General features: G+C 33.2%; 1 protein-coding gene across 1 annotated transcript; it reads right to left on the reverse strand.

The window, feature by feature from the left end:
• Window positions 1-12,465: 12,465 nt before the first annotated feature.
• Window positions 12,466-17,852, reverse strand: LOC129000697 (peptidoglycan recognition protein 1-like). The gene is made up of 5 exons (XM_054427659.1): window positions 17,811-17,852; window positions 16,260-16,473; window positions 14,666-14,790; window positions 13,557-13,645; window positions 12,466-12,730 (listed from the first exon to the last, which is right to left on the reverse strand). The coding sequence occupies exons 1-5, from the start codon at window positions 17,833-17,835 to the stop codon at window positions 12,518-12,520; spliced, it is 666 nt and encodes a 221-aa protein (XP_054283634.1). The 5' UTR covers window positions 17,836-17,852; the 3' UTR covers window positions 12,466-12,517.
• Window positions 17,853-21,919: the final 4,067 nt, after the last annotated feature.

Genomic DNA, 21,919 nt, shown 5'->3' on the forward strand with positions numbered 1-21,919 from the left:
CTTGGGCATGCTTCCATCCCTTCTCATAGCATTTCAGCATTGCAGATACATTAAAACTGCTACAAACGGTTTCCAGTTCCCACACTCCACACTGCTCACCTTACTACTTCTTTCACCTGTTCATACGTCGCCAATCTGTTTCCCTCTCTTCCCATAGCATTTTAAGATTGCAGATACCTGAATCTAATCGTCATAAACAGATCCCACACTCCGAACAGCTCGCCTTTACTACTTCCTTCGCCACTTCCCACATCGCGGACCTGTTTTCCTCCCTTCCCATAGCATTTTAGGATTGCAGATACCCTTATCTTATCGTCATAAACAGTTCCCACACTCCGGACAGCTCGCTTTGACTACTTCCTTCACCACTTCCTACGTGACGGGCCTGTTTCCCTCCCTTTCCCATAGCATTTTTGATTGCCCATACCCTTATCTAATCTAACAGCTGTGTCTAAGGAACATGTCGGCCTTAGTCACTAACAAGACTACAAGATCGCGCCACTCATCCTACACTCATCCTTCACTCATATTTGGGTTAAAATACGCACATAGTGGCGTCCCCATCTTAAATAATTGATAATTGATAATTGATAATTGAATCGTCATAATAGTTCCAACACTCCGGACAGCTCGCCTTGATTACTTCCTTCACCACTTCCTACGTCGCGGACCTGTTTCCCTCCCTTCCCATTGCACTTAAAGATTGCAGATACCTTAATCTAATCGTCATAAACAGTTCCCGCACTCCGGACTACTCGCCTTGACTACTTCCTTCACCACTTCCTACGTCGCGGACCTGTTTTCCTCCCTTCCCATAGCATTTTAGGATTGCAGATACCCTAATCTAATCGTCATAAACAGTTTCCACACTCCAGACTGTTCACCTTTACTACTTCCTTGACCTCTTCATACGTCACGAACCTCGAGCTAGTGTCGTCATTTGATTATAGTACCTGGGGACCGAGCTTTGCTCGGGGAAAATCATTAGTTCACTCTGAAAGCACCGTAGTATTGGAGATACATAAATCCACACATCTACATCCTACACAATTTCCTACGTCATGGACCTGTTTCCCTCCATTCCATTGCATTTAAAGATTGCAGATACCTTAATCTAATCGTCATAAACAGTTCCCACACTCCGGACTACTCGCCTTGACTACTTCCTTCACCACTTCCTACGTCGCGGACCTGTTTCCCTCCCTTCCCATAGCATTTTAGGATTGCAAATACCTTTATCTAATCGTCATAAACAGTTCCCACACTCCGGACAGCTCACCTTGACTACTTCCTTCATCACTTCCTACGTTGCGGACCTGTTTTCCTCCCTTCCCGTAGCGTTTTAGGTTTGCTGATACCATAATCTAATTGTCATAAACATTTCCAACACTCCGGACAACTCGCCTAGACTACTTCCTTCACCACTTCCTACGTCGCGGACCTATTTTCCTCCCTTTCCATAGCATTTTAGAATTGCAAATACCTTAATCTAATCGTCATAAACAGTTCCCACACTCCGGACAGCTCACATTGACTACTTCCTTCATCACTTCCTACGTCGCGGACCTGTTTTCCTCCCTTCCCGTAGCATTTTAGGTTTGCTGATACCTTAATCTAATTGTCATAAACATTTCCAACACTGCGGACAACTCGCCTAGACTACTTCCTTCACCACTTCCTACGGCGCGGACCTATTTTCCTCCCTTTCCATAGCATTTTAGGATTGCAAATACCTTAATCTAATCATCATAAACAGTTCCCACGCTCCAGACAGCTCGCCTTGACTACTTCCTTCACCACTTCTTACGTCACGGACCTGTTTCCCTCCCTTCCCATAGCATTTTAGGATTGCCCATACCCTTATCTAATCGCCATAAACAGTTCCCTCACTCCTGACAGCTCGCCTTGACTACTTCCTTCACCACTTCCTACGTCGCAGACCTGTTTTCCTCCCTTCCCATAGCATTTTAGGATTTCAGATACCCTAATCTTATCGTCATAAACAATCCCCACTCTCCGGACTGCTCGCATTTACTACTTCCTTCATATCACTTCCTACGTCACGGACCTGTTTCCCTCTATTCCCATAGCATTTTATGATTGCCTTTACTACTTCCTTCACTACTTCCTACGTCACGGACCTGTTTCCTTCCCTTCCCATAGCATTTTAGGATTGCAGATACCTTACGTCATAAACAGATCCTAGACTTCGCAATGCTACCCTTGACTACAATGTATCGAGTAATCTTAAGTATAATCTTTGCTCAATATTAACAAGTGATGTTTTTTCCTTTTGTACTGTATTTGTAATTTCCTAGTATACTGTGGGTAGTTGGCTTATTATGAACACATGCTAAAACTTCAAATCTTTTGTTTACTTTTTACTTGTTATTTAATTCAGCCAACATGGTTACCTAGCAACCCATAAGACTAATGTTAAGAAAATGTGATTTTCAGTTTCATTTTTCTACGGATTCCTGAGAGACTTTTTTAACGCCATATAGATGTTGGCACTCACCGATATGGTCTTTATCACCATGCAAAATTTGAAAACGATTGATTCAGCCGTCTAGGAGGAGTTTGCGTATTACGAAATGCATAAAAGTCGACGTATAAGAGCTTCGCTCGCTTCGCTCGCTCCGCTCAATAAAGATCTCTCAATGATTAAATGATTCATTGATTAAACCAGTGAATGATTTAATTCGGAAAAAATGTCACTCTTACATAGTTTTTGTATCACAGTTTGACGAGGGATGAAACATAAAAAAAATATTTAAGGATGATAAGTATGGACTGGCTGAAAATGTGATTACACCGAGCGATATATTTCAAACGGAAAAATAGTCACCTCGAAACAAATTTAAGGTAAGCAATACTGTTATTCTTATTCCCACCTGGTTAAACTGTCTGTTTAGTCATCTTGTTTGCAAGAGAAATTCACAACACCTGAGCTGAAGTTGGTGCAGAATACTAAACGTTTTTAATATTTTTAAATCTCGATGGATTAAAAATTTGTTTCAAAGTGACAATTTCTAAAAATATCTATTACATACAACGTGTTACACAGGTTGGTAACAAAATAATCAACTTTATAACACTCATCAACTTTTGAACTATGTTTCTACAATTCGGTACATTATTTACAAACACATTTATAAATTTTTACTAACGGTATTTCGTTGAAATATTGGGAAAATAAAGTGGGGTAGTATTTACAGAGTTATTAACACAACAGTTTCATAAAGAGAACCTAATAGTGTCATATTTTAATACGCTCTTACTGTTGTAATATACGGACTACTTTGTGTAACACTGACGATTTTAGTTTGACTTGGTTGAAAAGTTGGTAAAATCATTTATTGGCATCAGCCATTCTATTGGTTGTAAAGTTCAACTGTTTTATGGTTCCGTGTTTATTTTAGTTTTACAAATTTCTACAAAAGAAACAATTTAAAAAAGGGTGTTCAACTTCTTATAGTGATAAAAGCTAACTCTTTAGAGTTTATTTTATAATTTGCTTTTAGAGACCAGGTTTAAAACTAGTGCACCTCAGGATGAATATCACAGAAATGACAATTAGAGAATCTCAATGTGTAATTTAAAGGGAGTATTTGATGTACAAATTTCACAAATGGAATTTTAACACATATCACATTAAATTACATTAATATACCAAACTGTTTTGAGTTACACTTAAAGTTATTTGGCTACCATCCGAAAGAAGTCATGTTTTAAAATAAAAACCATGTTTTCATGATGTTCGCCGGTTTAGAATGAGATACTTGTGAAAGTTCAACGCCAAGCAGTTGAGTTGATCATGTCACTCTTAGCAGGGAGTTTCAATGTTAATTTCCGCTCTAATCCCAGCCAGAAGATGAGCTACTTAAATAAACAGCTGTAGTCGAGTCAATATAGGCACTTGAGATAGAACAAATTCCAACAAATGGTTTTTCGACGGTTTTTGGTAGTAATAGGTGTAGAAAGTACCAGGAAAAAAGTCTACCAAAATCGGACAACCGGAAGTCGGGTTTTTCCAAGATGGCCGCCGTGAGGCCCTCAAATCGACAAGATGACTGCAAATTCGTCGATTCATAGTTCAGGATTGGCCGATTTCCACGAAAATTGGCAAACACATGTAGAACTATATTTCCAACCTTAAATATGAAAACTAGGCAGACAAAGTAACCCAAAGATGAATTTTCAGGGTATTATGTGCTAAAAAAATAGATTTTTTACCTCAAATATATGTTTTTCTAATATTTTGTACAAAGTTTGTTATAATTTCAAATTTATTTTTTCACCATTAGATGCAACACAAAAAACCTAACAATTTAGTATATTGAATCTTTGTTCTGCTTCAATTTGTTACAGAGATATTGAAAGTAATAACTTAAGTATGTTTTCTTGCCGAGATAACTCAATACTAATCTTATGGAGAATAAGCATAAATATTAATATTTTTTTCATTAAACCTATATAGATAAGACTTTTTGTTCTGCTCCATATTATCTGTTTTAGTATTTTTTTTACTAAAAATTCCTTTTTTGGCTGTTACAATTGCAGCAAACCTACGTATTCGGTTCCTCAGTTTTAATCATAAAGAGAATAAGCAAAAACCAATTTTTTATTAGTCCGAGAAGTATAGAATATTACCTTAAAAAATTGCAAGAAAACGTTTTATGGTGTTATGTTGTAGTGTTGGGTATGCAGAGTAACATAGTAAAAATTGCCAAAAATCGGTCTACTGGAAAACCCCTAGAATCAAGATTTAATATGACGGATTTTCTCAACATTGGAAAAAAAATCCACATGAATTTTCATTGATATTGACTTCAGACCACCACCGATATTTATTGGGTGGTCATTTCTTCATTTCGATAGGGAACTTGTTTTCGGCCGTCATTTTGGATCCCACTATCGGATATAAATATATTTTTTTAAATGTAATGACAGTGTCATTTCAATAGGGAACGTGTTTTTGGCCGTCATCCTGGATCGGCCATATTGGATATAAATTATTTTTTTAATGTAATGGCAATGTTGTGACACATTATTTTAAACTAGATTTTCACGCCCATTCCATTGCCAAAATGAGTTTTTAAATATCTTTTTTTCGTTTTAAAGATATATTCAAACGAAAATTCTCCTGCATACAATTCTTAAGGACGTTTAGTTTTTTGAACATTTTTTTAGATTATTTTTTCTTATATCTCCAGTATATCAACGCTTGCAGTTCGTTCTAGCCTTAAACATTTAGTAATGTAAGGGCTTTCATTTGAGCTATTGAAATTTGACGAGTTAGAGACTAGTTACCAACCCCAACAAAATATTTAATTTCACTTTTTAGAAATACATTTTTATTAAAATATTTATATCTCGGGTTCTTAATACGCCACCAAGTTCTTTCTGGTTTCATTTTACTCAGTAAATGTTTGGGTTAATTTTTTAATCACTAAATAAAATGTGTCAAATTTAATATGGGTCTGTCTTATTTAACAATATTTTTTTTTTTTGAGATTTGTCTTTAGTTTAAGACATATACCCCCAAATCGAAAAATAACTCCCAATACTCCTTTATCTTGAAAGATTCATCTAAGTATTGACTTTTACTGTAGTTACTTGGTGACGTATTAAGAACCCGAGATATAAATCATTTAATAAAAACTGATTTATAAAAAGTTAAATTTAATATTTTTTTGGGATTGGTATCTCGTCTCTAACTCGTCAAATTTTAATGATCAATAGCTAAAATGAAAGCCCTTACATCATTAATTATTTAAGAATGAACTACTAACTGAAGATAAGGAAAATCGTAAGAAAATTTCTAAGTACAAAACGTTTAAAACAAAAAATGTATTTAAAAACGGATTTCGGCAATGGAATATGCGTGAAAATCTAGTATATATAGTAATAATGTGTCACAACACTGTCGTTACAACAACAACAATAAAGTGGATCCAAAATGGCAGCCAAAATACGTTTCCCATCGAAATGAAGTACTGACCACCCAATAAATATCGATGTTGGTCCCAAGTCAATATTTAGAAAATTGTGCATAGAAAATTCTTATGGTATCTTTTTTTCAAAATGTGTCCAATGTTGTAAAAATCCGACTCTGCACACCCAAAACTACAACATAAAACCATAAAACGTTTTCTTGTATTGTTTTTAAGGTTATACACTTAGGTTATATACTACACTTATCAGACTAATAAGAAATTGATTTTTGCTTATTCCCTTTATGATTAAAACTGAGGAACCGAATACGTAGGTTTGCTGCAATAGTAACTGCCAAAAAAAGGAATTTTTAGTAAAAAAATATTAAAACAGATAATATGGAGCAGAACAAAAAGTCTTATCTATATAGGTTAAATGAAAAATAATATTAATATTTATGCTTATTCTCCATAAGATTAACATTGAGCTATCTCGGCAAGAAAACGGACTAAAGTTATTACTTTCAATATCTCTGTAACAAATTGAAACAGAACAAAGATTCAATATACTAAATTGTTAGGTTTTTTGTGTTGCATCTAATGGTGAAAAAATAAATTTGAAATTATAACAAACTTTGTACAAAATATTAGAAAAACATATATTTGAGGTAAAAAAACTATTTTTATAGCACATAATACCCTGAAAATTCATCTTTGGGTTACTTTGTCTGCCTAGTTTTCATATTTAAGGTTGGAAATATAGTTCTACATGTGTTTGCCAATTTTCGTGGAAATCGGCCAATCCTGAACTATGAATCGACGAATTTGCAGTCATCTTGTCGATTTGAGGGCCTCACGGCGGCCATCTTGGAAAAACCCGACTTCCGGTTGTCCGATTTTGGTAGACTTTTTTCCTGGTACTTTCTACACCTATTACTACCAAAAACCGTCGAAAAACCATTTGTTGGAATTTGTTCTATCTTAGAGGCTTTTTTGGGCTAAATTGACTCGTCTACTGACTCTAACAGACCTGTTTTTCGCCAAATTATGCAATTTATAATATTAAACCACAATTTAAGACGTTTCATTGATGTAACAGAGCATTATTTTTATGTTTTCTTACGAATATTATAAATGTTATTATTATTTTTTTTTTCAGAAACCAGTGCATTTTATGAGCTACCTGGCAATGCTATTTAATGTTAATTCTAAAAAAAAACTAAATTTGCACTGTAAGTCGAAATAAAATTAAAGAGCTTTCGACATGCTTATTCGTTACTGTGCTGTATATTCATCGTGGTTAGAGTATCTGAAATCATTTACCAATTTTAATAAATTTGAGTTCGCAGACTAGACATATTTAAAGGCGAAGGTACCTTAAAAAACACGAGGGTTAAAAAACAAAAGGCTGGATGACTAAAACCAATGCTTGCAAAAATGAATACAGTTGAGATGGATATTACAAAATATATTTTTGCATTCGTTTTTGTAGCATCCATAAAGTTATTTGGATCACGAAATGTATTGTGTAAAGTAAGAAAACTCTCCTAACATTTTTGAATGGATTTCCTCAAACATATCCCCACCACTGACCCCCCCCCTAACTAACCCCTCACTAACTGACTAACTTATAACTTAATTCCCTATATTCCCGACTAGCTAGAAGGCTTAAATTCGGTATACTAATTATTATCTAAGAAAAGGAAAAGTTAAGTAGTTTTCATACGTCATTAGTAGTTTTTGATAAGTACTGGTTAAACCCAAAGCTGTTGAAATTGAAAATAATATCAGACAAATGGAAATTCACTTAGTCTGACGATTTGCTGCGGCGGGGGTATTTTTCAAAATACCCCCGCCGCTTTTTTTCAATACAGTCTATAATTAAAATATTGTAATTAATGTTACTCATGTTAAACCTTATCTAAATTTATTATGTTTCAGAGTGCCTCAGGTCTGAGCGAGCCTACAATGTTTAGAGGCGTCTACAAAATGTAGCGGAGTTGCATTATATTCTCATTTACCCTCACCATTCCCACACCCCGCTTCCGATTTGTTGTACAGTATGTACAATTTAATACGCAGACACAATTTGTGGAGGTATAAGCTATTGAGGTGATTAAAATAGTTACATATTGTTTCCCAATGAAGGGAAATTAAAACAGCGATTTCTTCATGCCTTGTCGGAAACCAGCATTTTAAGCTTAAAACCTCTCTGTAGATACATAAACTTTTTCTTAAACAGGGCAGTACAGTTCCAGCTGGCGACAACCTAGAATTCAACTATTCATTTTGTTCATCGTCTATTTAAATAAACATAACTTGTTTAAGGAAATATTTGAGTAAAACTCAAATCAGACTAATTAAAATTCGCTTAGGCCTCTCGCCCACTATACGATTTCGGTCGTACGGCACTGTGTCGTACGATATTCTTATCGTATGTGTGGTCCTCGCCCACTTTACGACACTTTGTCGGATAAATGACCAGTTGCTCGGTAGCCCTGGAAGAGTGAGGTGTGGGTGTGTTGCGCAATATCTTAAAACAGTGGTTCTGTATCAAATAGTAAAACAATGATTCCGTTACGTGTTGTTGCAATGTGGCTGCTGTGGCGTAGATTAAGCGATAGTGGCCAATGTAGGCCTACAGCATTAAAGAAACATTTATTTTTATGTGTAAATAATTTTTTAAGTTAATGTATTTAAAGAAATTTTCAAATTATATTAGTCCATGCATTTTACAAGTTTATAAATTTACCATAACTATCATACGGTTTTGGGATAGTCTGGTAAAAAGTAAGTACCCTATGTATGTTAAATTTTTTTGGATTAGTTTTTAAATATTAATGATTTAATTTTATCAATATAATCTACAAAAATTATATTTATAGGTTTTAGTGAAACTTTTTTACACAATATAATTAATAATTAAGATTATACAATAATAAATAATGGCCAAACTCGCATTTTTTCAATAATTATTTTGGTATATTTACTCATAAGTGATGCAGTATTTAAACATAATATAAAGAAAAATATGAACAAATTGTAAAAAATAAATAGGAAAATCAAAATTACGCAAAATAATGGTTGAAAAATAAAACCAAAATAAAATCAAACATTATAATAAAAAAGTGTGAATGAATTGTAAAAAATATTTATTCACGATAAGAAATACGCAAAGTGATATAACAACTATAATAATGACTAAGTATGAGTTAATTGCAAAAAGTATATATAAGACTACTGGGGAGAACGCACGACATACGATAAAAATCGTATAGTGGGCGAGCGCCCATTTGATTGTGTACGCCACTGCGAGTAAAACAGTCGTGCGACAGTTGTGTATCACAGTGGCAGTGGACGACTGCTTCACGACAGTTTGTCGTAGTCGTGAGATTATCGTACAGTGGGCGAGCTCTCATAAGATCCAATGGTTCACTGTGGAAATGTTGTCGTTCCGACACAGTGTCGTACGACCGAAATCGTATAGTGGGCGAGGGGCCGTATGCAGGTTTGCTGCAGCGGGGATATTTACAAGCTCTTTCGTATCTTGTTTTCAATCTGACTGTGGTTAAACATTCAACTGGAGGATAATCTATAATTAAATTTCAACTCACATTTTAAACCCGTTATTTAGAAAGATAGTCAACATCACTGGATCGTTGAAAGGGAACTCAAGAAATATATTTAACTCTAGGGTGCTAAGGACTAAAAGAAATTTCTGTTTTAATACTATTTGTCCTTCCACTAGATCATAAGCTTTAAAGTGACACGTTAATCGTAGACGAAAAGGGGATGTTGCAAAGAAAACCTTTATTTTATCAAACATATATGGATTAATAATACTAACTATGATAATTTCATTACAATTAGAATATATAAACATTATTTATCGAGTTGTAGATAGCTGAAATAACTATTACTGAATAAAGACGTTTAGCAATACGATATTTGATAATATGAATTACATTCTGGCAAAAAAGAATTACGATCATAAAACTTAGCCGCAGCTGAAAGAGATGCCTTTTTTGTTAGCATTGATTGAAAACCTTAAAATATTCTGGTAAATTAGATTACGAGCTAAGTGGAGTTTGTAAGTATTAGTTAGTACACATTAAACTATCCAAATTGCTATGTCCATCATATTGCATTTAAATATGTGACACTGACTACCAAACACCCTGTATAGATTGTACAGTCATGTATTTCGGTGGCCTTATAAATCCTATTCATACTTCATTTTAATTTGTAGAAATTTCCTATATAGAACTTTATGGTAATGTAAACTGTAATGAAAAAAATTGTGTTGTTTCATATAGACACATAATTATTGTAAATCATCTACTGTTACTTAATGGCTATGTATTCTTCAAATAAACAAATTTTAATGTGTTCAAATAATATATGTCGATTCAAATCAGCTTAGTTTTTACCAAATAATTTCCTAAAGTAATTAATTTTACTAATATGTAAAACAAGTATAAATAAACAACTCTACCAAGGGGCATCTAAGGGGTACATATTTTTAAAAACTTTTATATTAAAGAAGTTTCAAAACCAATCGTTCAATCTTGTAGTAAACTTTGTACGTAGAGTTTTATTTGAGTTGCCGGATCCTTTGATTTTCTTAAAGTAGCTCCCAGAAACTTTTGAAGTTTTACTGACAAAATGCTTGTAAAATATTCTTGGTAAAAAGTTCATCGAAAATGGTTAATATCCTTATAATTTCTTATTATAAGTTTCTTGAGTGGAACGGCAAATAGGTAGTGGTTATATCTATGAGTGAATTGGATTTAAAAGAAAAGGTTTTAAGAGTCCTTGTATTAATCTATATATTATTTTAACAAATTATTTAAATGAACTTAAATGAAAGCCTAATGAAATTAGAAAGAATCCACTTGTTTAATATGTACGTTTTTATTCCTTCTTTAGCGGTTATTTATTGTTTACATAGAATATTTAAGGGTACATGGTGAATAAGTTACAATCTAGAATGACACTCCCTAGAATATTACTTAAATTGAAACATTACTTGAGATGAACTACTTTAAATTACGATTATTCACCGCACTCATTACACTTTGTGTTGATTAAAAATTGCAATTAGTTTAATAGCTGCGAGGGCTTCTACGGACAACCATTAAATGTGATGGTAACTGAGATTTTTTAAAACTTACACTTAAAGTTAACTTAATTGCTTTAACTGACAAATACAATCTGACATACTTTAGTTAGGAGTTCGTACATCACGTCCTAATCTTTCCATAAGGTAGGTTATATGTCACCCTGCGTTTTTTGTGTTATTGTTTTTTATGATGGATAGAGGGTGTGGTAAAGTAGAAGAAGAACTTAAGTTGTCAGTGTTAAGGAAAGAAAATAGAACTGGTCCGTGAGAAATGAGCAGCTAAACCTAATCCTAGACACCAGGACGGACGACAGTTCGAGTTCAGACCTAGGTTAGTAAAGACGTGCCTGACCTATTCCATTATAGGTGTAATAGTTTGATTACGGTATATTTCTATTATCGTTTCAGTTGCGTGATTATAATAGTTCATCTAGTAGGTTTCATCTGTCTCTACTTCACGGGATTTGGAGTAGAGAAGGTTGTTCTTAGTCCATTAATGGTTGGATTTTATGGCGACCAATCCCATATAATTAACCATAACAAAGTGCAGTGGTCTGACAACGAACTGCACAGTTATCGATTTTACACAAAGGTTAACGATTCTCGTAATTTATAGGTTGTCAATTATTACTGGTTACAAGGTTAAGGTTTGTGTATTGATGGTTTGTTTATTGGTGGGGTTGGGATGGTTGGGAAATGAATTCGACAAATTTATGAGTAAGAATTATTAAAAATAACATGGTGTGAGGTGAGATGTAATAAATCGATAAATGTAGACTTCGCTCACGATCTTTGGCTATTCAATATCAAGTAGTCAGGTACGATGGTATACACACAAAATATTGACCTAGATATGAATTTCAACGTTTTCGTGTCCTAATAAGTAAAAAGGCCACAGAGATGAACCAGGTGTATTTGATAAGTAAAATAAAATCAAGTTATATAATTATACTAAATTTTGTGTGCGATTAATATAAATGCATACCTTGTAATTTAAATCCCATCCGAGTAAAAAATGTCAACTGTTACCAACTAAATGTACAAGCTGTGACAAAAAATAGTACAAAATAAAATATCCAATGTATTTCATTCAATATTTATTTTGTTCGATATGTAAGCAATAAATTTATCAAAGGTTTTAATTTGCCAATAAAAAAATTGAATACTCTGCTTCGGTCTATCAACAGAAAAAATTCTATTTGTTACTCTAAAAACGCCCAAAATCAGGTCTGATTCAGTTAAATGAAAATGCAGAATGTTTATGTTAAAAATGTATATAATTTACTAGAAATATTTACAAGTAGTTTGATATAAAAAAATATTTAGCATGCTGTATTAGAAAAAGCTATCCATTAAAAAAATAGTTTGAAAAATAATTTTTTATCATTATATAAAAAGCGATAAAAATGCTATTGTAATTTTGCCCTCAATCTACTGATGGCAAAGTACACCACTTTGTTCACCCTATGAGGGGTCCATCGATCGCTTCCTTCAGTTCCTCAGGAGTGTAGCCCGTGTAGAGATGTTTCACTCTCTCTTGCAGCTGGTCAAATGTTATGTCCGGTTCCGCCTTCTGTATCCTCATAATCTCGTGCAGTAAAGGTTCGTTGATTTCTGGAGTGTCGTGTTGCCAAGTGTACCGTAGACTGTCAGGTGTTCGCCATTCCTTCACCTGAATAAACAATTATGAATCAGCTGATCTTGATCAGTGACAAAAATACAATCTCGCTACGAGCTAGTATCTGAGTCTTTTTGAAGCAGCACGAAAATTAGCCCATTGTACTTGCCGCATTCGATAGATAGCTGCTTTTAAAACAGCTATGGAATGAGCTGAATCTTTTGGGAAATCTGCATGCCAGTCACCGGCTTTTGAACGAACTACATCGTAAAACCGCAGATTAAATAGTGACAATCACTCATGTCTTAAAGTATTGTGTAAAGTGTACTTTAAATTGAAGATGCACAAGTGATAAATTGGTATATACTTGGAATGCTGGAGGATATAGTTAACGGGACCTGCATGTCGTACTCGCAAAGTCTGATGTTTTACTCGCTCCTAGTAGCTTACCCTGTAAATGATCCATTAAACAGGCCTTCTTTAAACTATAAACATAAAATAAACCACGTCTTAAGAGACTGCACTCATTATCACTACACATTTGTATAGAAGTTGAGTACACGGAGTTTTCTTTTTTTACTTTTATTGCACTTAACTATGTACATATCACGTGGAAAACCATATGTGATAATAGACATAAAAGGACTTTAAAGGATAACAAAATAATTATTGGGAGAAACGAACAAATATTCCAGTGTAAATGGGTTAACACTTTTCAAAATATAAACAAGTAACTCTGACGATGTGTGACTAGTCATATACACCATGCTGTAACTGGTCCACTAACAGTATTTTGGTAATTTTTTACTAGTCACCTAATGATGTTTTGGCAAAGTAAAATTTACCAAAGGAATGAAAAACAAAGAAAGTGATTTATTACCTTGTAAGGCCGTCGGATATGGTTGTTGACCACTCCGTAATATATGATGTCCAGACCCAGCTTCATGATATCATAGGTAAACAGGTAGACTGTAAAATGAATAAATTAAAACAGTGAATAATTTTTTTAATTGTCAACATTAACAGTATCACTCCACCTAATCCATATAACAATTATTTTTCTTAATTCAGTGAATTGGCATAAATTATTTTAAAAACAGCCTAACATACAGAGTCGTATTTATATCTGCCTCTGTTAAAAGCATCAACTTTTATTTGCTACAACACGAGTGATTGAAAAGCACGTATTTTCAATTTAAGTTCCATGTTGAGTGGCATGTTTGTTAGCTATTTGGATATTTTTCTCTCCTTACCAATAAGGACCATTGATGTTACGATGTTCTTCGTACAACTTCATGTATATATACGTGTAATTTTGTTTGCTTAAGCTAAATCGATTATTTGACTTGCACAACAACTTGGCTTGATATCACAACATTTTATGAGCGTGGATACCTAAAAACTACATAGGTCCATAAAAATATGGATGTAATGGTAGCTACGATGAACTACCACTACGGGAGCTTGTAAATGGTCAGAGCATTCATCTGGTAATCAGAAGTCCACTAGTTCGATCCTGAGAGACGTTATAGTATATTACGTTACTTGTCCGGAAAATAGGTGTTCGGACGAGTGTAGTCGTTCCCGCATGAGACGAACACATTTTGGACTAGTTACGATATTTGTCGTCATATGATTTCGTTTATAACCACTCATTGTCAACCAGCTGATGTCCGGTTAAAACTCATTACTGTACGTAATGAAACACCATTTGATTAGGCAGGCGGCATACAGCTGTTTTCCGGGTTAAATTCATGCTTTGAAAGTATGTTAAAACAGAGTAGTGTGGCAAAAAAAACTTTTCGGTGAATCTAAACTGGACCCAGCTGTTCTTGATTTTCGATGAATTCCAACTGACTGAAGATCTAGCGAATCATAAGTCAGACATTGCTTTAATATCGTTGATTGAACAATAATCATTCACTAATCTTCACCTTGGCATCGTACAATTATAATACAGTATAATCGAAAATATTTGAACGGTCTTACACTTTTTACTGCCGAGATAGCCGATGTCAATCCTCTTCGTCATGTTTGGAAATCTCTTTGATATCGGAGGTTTGTTCACCCATCCTCTACCCTCGTACACGTAGCCATCTTCTCCGATCAGGAAACTGAAAAATAAACATGGCCAAGTATTATTTCTGCCAATATAACAATAAGTAATTGACAATAATTGATACTCGTTGTCAGAATATCAAGTATGTAGATAGTAGGAGAATCGATTTAGAGCGTGCCTGAGGTAACAGAATCAATCCTGAGAAAAATAACTTAGCTTTTTGATGACTTAGCTGTTTATGATATTTTAGCTTGTCCTGGACAAGGCGACAGCAAAAAAAGATTCAGTTCAAGGTATCGTCATCCTAAATTTATATTCTGCTAATCTTTTGGTTAAAATACGCAGCATTTTATATGAGCCTCATGATAATGACAATGTATATTAGAACTGAATTAATATACCCACCCTTGCCTTTAAAGTACTAATTAACGTACGCCTTTAAACGTACATGATCAAACGAAACTTGGCAATTACAAGTAAGCTAATAAAGCCATGATACAAGCATGCTTATATTTGAGAACACATAAATAACTTTTACGCACGTTTATCCAGTTCCCTGCCTCATTGGTGTTGCTATGGTGACAGAACAATCCATTATACAAGATTGCACTTACTTACCTAATGGACAAGGCTAATGTTCTCCCTCTCTCGCCTTTTACAAGATTTAAATGCCGTACTCGTTTCTCGGTTCTGCTCCGCCATAATTTCCTTTTAAATGTTTTAATCTTCAGTTGTTCTATACGAGTGAAAAGTTGAAAGGTAATGACTATTTATTACCGGGCTAGTTAATCAGGGTCATACTGGTTTAGTGGTTTTAATATCGAATTAAATTAATATTTTATGTCAAAACATTGTACAATGTCTTAAAATTTTAAATTAAGAGAGAACAACTCCTTTGGGACAGCTGGATGGAAACTCTGTTTACTATAGTAGGTGTTTAGCAAATCAAATATTACACGTTGTCTGGCTTAAGTTTATTGTCAGTATCCTAATCCGTAAAAATACTGTATAAAGAATTTATTGGCTTTTTTGTAACACTTTTATGTACACTTTGCTGACACTTATTTTGAGTTTTTGAGTTATAATAAACTCAACTTAATAGACGTTTATGGTGTGCAATGTTAAAGCTGATAAAATAGTGAAAGGACTAATAATTAACAATTTGATTGCATTTACTATACCGTCTGTGTAATGTTTTTTTCTAAGCATATATAGAAGAACTGCCTCCTTCTCGGACGAAGACATCCGTGAAGTGACTGGACTACTTGTTAACTTGGGTTTCTTTTGTATGTGCATGCGGTGTGAACTTAAAAGAAACTCCAGTTGACTGAGTTGAGTTGCTGTTTAGTTGTATCACCGGTTGTTTTTGGTATGTACTCGGCCTTGGGAATTTGCCTCCCTAGCCTTGAGTTTACTTCTAGGAGGCACCTTCAGCAATCAAGTGCTGTTGACCAACTTTCTTTTGAAATATTCGAATATTAAATTTAATTGCAATCTATGAATATAAATGATTTCTCGCCTCACTTGTACTTGATGTCCGAAAGACCCTCGGCAAACGCTCTCTCCTGTAGCCCCTTGACGACGGCCATGCATTGCTCTGGGTATCGGCATTCTTCACTCTCCGTGTTGTATGTGATGAAGATGTGTTTAACCATACCAGGTAGAGGTCTGCCTCCTCTAGGCTCCTCCGCCCCCCACACATTGCGAGCTACAAACTCTAGCGGCTTCTCTGGGTATTCTGAAAACAATATAGACGTGACATTATGACAAACCATTGTTATACCGACATAAAGTTTAATCAGAACCTCCCTCGACTGTGTAAAGGTTTTCAAACAATGTGAGTTCAAGCCTGAATTCATCAGTGTGTGTGTGTGAGCGGCAGTTACTCAAATCAGCTTTCTGACGATTCCAACTGTCAAGTCAATTGCCAATCCAAATTAAACATGGGCTTTATATCTGCTGGAAAGAATAAACGTTACTTTTAGTGAGAGAGGTGAGGGGGTGAATTGCAAAAGAAATTCTGGAAACTATAAACATTGATTTGTACAATCGATGCTAGCAGACCAAACAAAGAAATTATTAAAGTTTATGTTATAAATCTGGATTTACTCACACGTCAAACGTTATTAAACATTTTTATAGGATTTAGAATACTAAGTAACTACTAAGCAGTTAATGAAATTAAATAATTGTGATAATAAGCTTAGTTAAGCTACTTTTCCATACATAAGTTGGTTTAGGGATAATCTACACTATTATTAATTGTTATCTTTTTATGACAGCTTTCTAAATAGTTACTAAACAATAAATTAATAAAACATTCCCCATTCTTTCACCCCTGTTTGCTGGATGGTATAACAATAGAAAAATATTTTCAGCTTAAACCGCCGAAAATTTCCAGGCTTATGCTTTTTAGCAGAGAATAGTTTATGCCATTGAACAAAATCAAGCAAAAGAGTAAAATTAATGTATGGAAGTTTCAACAAGCTGTTGGTTTCAGTATCAATCATAAACGTATGCATCTTTATATTTATGCCAAAATACTGTGATGAAATCGCATAAGTAGTTAAATTATACGGCAAAATTACAAGGCTACAGGTTATAAGAAAATTTGAAGTAGAGTAAGGTATTTCCTGAACGTAAAGTCAAAACTTTAATATAACCCTAATTATAGTATAATAGTTAAAGACTTTTTTTCAAATGAGTTTATTGAATAATTTCAGTAATTGTGCTTCTAAGATCATAAAAGTTACTTAAGGTATAAACTATGTAATAATTATTGTTGTAAATTATTTAGAAATACCTTTCCTTAAATTCGTAAAAGCTGTACTAACCAAAATTGCAGTATAGTTTAGTTTTCGATAGATTAAAGGACCAGATCAATATGTAATTTACCTAAGCAAGAGTAGTATGTAATCAGTGGTAAATACGAGAATTCATAAAAATGTATATTCTTACACTATTAAACTAATTGTGATTTTTCCAATCAACGGTAACGGTTGCTGCTCAGTAAGTTAAATTAAAATATGTTAAAATTATTCATGTTTAAACAAGAACTAAAATGCATCCACTTACCAGGCGACCATAAATACCAGTCCATAAAGTCAGTGTTTTGTAAGTCAGTTATCAATATCTAAGAGTAATTCTCTTATCAAAGAGTTACCATTAATCAGCCATATCACTTACAGCTGTTCTGGTGCATTTATTGACTTTTTCTCGAATCACCAATATCCATATTCAGAAAATACTTACAATAATAGTTTTTTGAACTGACGTAGATTTAAATAAACATAGTGCGAATAGTTTGTATGTTGATTTAGTCAAGTTTTTGAATCTAAAGAGTGAAAAAAATTTTAATAAGTAAATCCACCCGAGCAAAATATGGGTGGGTATAAAACGCAAGGGGTGTGTGTTTTCCTAAGAGTATGGAGCTTGTTGAATACAAATGACTCTAAACGTATGAGTGGAGCTGAGGCATATAAAGAAGATCGTAATGTGTTTATACAGATTGTATTGCACTAGTACTATTCACTCTCTTAAAAAAGTGTCTGTTGTCTTTAAAACTTTTATTCAAAAGCCATTTATAAAATAATACATTTTGTAAAACTCAAAACTCGTAATACAGACACGTACAGAAACAATTATAATACCATGTATTGTTATTGCATTTGGTATGGTGTTATACATTTGTCAATTATTAGTTTTGGTTCATACAGTGTTTTAGATTTAGTTAAATCGAAACAAAGTATTATCTTGTCAATTTATAAGATGTCTTTAGGCCTTTAAAAGAATACATTTACACCTCTCAAGAAAACACAGTAAAAGATTCAATATGCATCATTAACGCAAAAACTGAGATAAAATGGCTTACAATATTTTTTTAACTTCAGTTCAATTAATAACCGAAGTATGACATCAGTCAGCCATCTTTTACACGTCATATATTCTGATTGACATGATGCACATTGCACATCTTTATAGTTTAGTATCATAATGTATCTGTCTACTACAAAATAAACACCTAATTCGTAGGGGTGGAGTTGAAAAAAATGTAAGACAGTTTGTAAACACAAAAAGGTCAAGCAAAGAAAACTTTTATTTTTGCAGTTCAAAAGAAAAGACTCTGAGGAGATATCGGTACTTTCCTGTTAAAGGGAACATTCATTATTATCGATGATTTTTTTCTCGATATATCGATATTAACAAATTGAAACATATCAGCTGACAACTACGCAGTATCAAAAAACAATAATGAAATGAAACTGTTCTAAAAAAATAACCTAACATAACTAACCAAACTTGCTGAGTAACATCCCATGTTTAACTTGCCTTTTCTGTTATCAAAAGGAATTTTTAAATACTACAGCAAGTTTGGTTGGTTATGTTAGGATAGCTTAGAACAGTTTCATTTCTTAATCCATATAATTGACTATTTTAGCCTAAACAAGATCAGTTGTCAATATGTAATGAATCGGTAAACAAAAATATCGATATATCGAGAGAAAAATCATCGATAATAATGAATGTTCCCTTTAACATGAAAATGCCGAGAGATCTAACGAAGAGCTTACCAGACTTTATTGACAGACTTCGCGACTTGTTCTGTGGGTAAATTACATTGGATTTACTGGATAACATCATCTATACCTCTTGTAATTGAATCACATTTTCGTGGTTTAACAATTTAACAGTTGACATTACATTTATCTCTGATATAACGTATAAGTTGCCATTTTCCCTTGTAGAGGGTTAAGTTGTTAGTTATGCATTGTCAAAGCAAAATTTTATGTGGCACTGTGTTTTTATGGTTGTTTAATGTGGCTGTGTGTTTTTAGCGAATTTCCCTATTAATAATGGGAAACTGTAGTAATCATTTGTGTCTTTAAATCTTATATTTAGCACAATTAATTTAGTTTAATCCTACTATTGAACCACTTTAAGTTTAGCCATAAAAGCGAATAGCCAAAAAATATTATGGAACTTAGTTAATTCAATTTATCAATTGATAATACATAGTCCTGCCCATGTTTAGTTATTCAATGGCTATGTTTAAAACTATTGGGACAGGTTATAATATCATTATATTAATATTGTTCACCTACAATGTTATACAGTATAGCGTAAACAATTTAAATGTAGAGATTAGGTAGTTTTTTCACATTGTAAGGTGTAATTATGGTTAAAATGTTCAATTATTTTTAAATTTTAGATTTTTAGTATTAATCATTTAAATTTTAAATTATACTTGTTTAGATTTAGAATTTCATTTGATACAATTTGGAGTTTTAATTGTAAAAGATTTTAATTTAATTTTTTTAACGCTAACATTTTCTTTTACAACTTACTTTGTCTGTCGCACTTGAAAGATTGTTTTACACTTTTTTTTTACTAGCCTATATTTTAATCTAACTGAATTCCTTTTTTTGTGTTTCATACATACACTATTTATTTATAACCCTTGAATATACAGGGTGATTGATATAAGTGCGCCAGACGTTTTATTCGAAAACTATAAGAGATATCAAAAAAAGTTAAATAGTAAGTGCCTTGGATTTTTTATTTAAAAAATTGTAGTCAAGTCAAAAAAATTATTTTAGCCGCCATTTTTCCAATATGGCCACCAACTTTGATTTTTCTTATGGAACACCCTGTATTTTATGATGTATTCTGGTAGAAAATGTAATTTTAAGACGATTTTATTCTTGTCATTTTTTTCATAAACCTAACCGTTTCAAAGATAATAATGGTTAAAGTTTTGAAATTTCTGCATGAGAAAGAGTTTCGATAAAGGCCTAAGCAAGCATGCCAGCTGTTTTATTCGAAAACCATTCAAAAATTCACAACTTAAACCTTTATTATCTTTGAAACGGTTAGGTTTATGAAAAAAAATTACAAGAATAAAATCGTCTTAAAATTACATTTTCTACCAGAATACATCATAAAATACAGGGAGTTCCATAAGAAAAATCAAAGTTGGCGGCCATATTGGAAAAATGGCGGCTAAAATAATTTTTTTGACTTGACTATAATTTTTTAAATAAAAAATCCAAGGCACTTACCATTTAACTTTTTTTGATATCTCTTATGGTTTTCGAATAAAACGGCTGGCACACTTATATCAATCACCCTGTATAGCCATTTGAATACTAAATACTGTAGTTATACATTTTGAGCATGTCATACTGAAGTCCACGTGTTAGGTAAGTCGAGTTGACTTAGATCGAAGGTACTTTACCTAGCTTGCTGTGAACGAATTTTTATTGAGATTAAAACACCGTTTACTCTTTGAAGTATGTAAATTGAAACGTAAATTGAAAAGATAGTGTCAAAACATGTAAAAAAATCTTTGTGGATTCATTTAAATTATTTTCAAATCTTAGATAACTTTTATTATTCATAAATATAAACCCATTTATTCAATCTATTTTATTATATTCATTTTTGAAACTGATTAATTTTAACCCTCACGAATTGTTAGTACTGTCTAATGACTTAACCATAACTATGTTCTGTATTTTTTTTTACTTCATTAATTTTACTATAAACTATACAGTCACAACGCCTTTTAAGTACATTGGAATGTGCAGAAGCTAACGTGAGGGGAACACTAATGTAAATGAGTATTATATACACTGAAGTTAGTCTTCTGTTAGACTACTCACCCCTCACTACTCCACAGGTTTGCCAAATCTATTATGTAGATGAAAATGTCCCTACAATATAGATTATGCAAATTTTGGGTCCTTTTGGCACAACACAATACAAATAATAACACACTGAGTACTAGTTAGCTGATTTTAGTATTTTAGGAAATGCTGAACAGGACTTTTTAATATTTTGGTAAACTTCGAAAATTCTAAATTTTATCATAAAAATATTTGTTACAGCTCAAGCTCAACTAATAAGGTAAGCCAACTAAAAACCACAACACATTATATTCAGTCAATAGCCATTTGTTTTACTAGTGCGCGAAGTGGTACTTTGCTGCACATGAGAAAAAAGGCAACGCAAGAGCCGCAGGCGAACGTGGAAAGTTTCATGACTGCAGCAAAGGCACTTTGCGCCCGCGTTACACATTAAATTTTCCCTACAGTTACTATAAAGCATATAAATAATTAGTCTTTCAAACATGGTACAAAAAGTTTTTAGGTTAAAAGGTTAAATCCATTGATTGAACGAAATGG

Source organism: Macrosteles quadrilineatus, unplaced genomic scaffold (assembly GCF_028750875.1).
Source record: "Macrosteles quadrilineatus isolate MER2022 unplaced genomic scaffold, UCM_ALF_1.0 Scaffold_8__2_contigs__length_117827958, whole genome shotgun sequence".
NCBI lineage: Eukaryota > Metazoa > Arthropoda > Insecta > Hemiptera > Cicadellidae > Macrosteles > Macrosteles quadrilineatus.

What these genes read in the sequence shown, in the direction of transcription:
- LOC129000697 (XM_054427659.1), bottom strand. Translation starts at nt 17,835, where the DNA reads ATGGACTGGTATTTATGGTCGCCTG. An exon ending in CTATCTCGGCAGTAAAAAGT is followed by an intron (nt 13,646 to 14,665) that starts GTAAGACCGTTC and finishes TTCATTTTACAG; the next exon opens with TCTACCTGTTTACCTATGAT. An exon ending in ATATCCGACGGCCTTACAAG is followed by an intron (nt 12,731 to 13,556) that starts GTAATAAATCAC and finishes TTGTTTATTCAG; the next exon opens with GTGAAGGAATGGCGAACACC.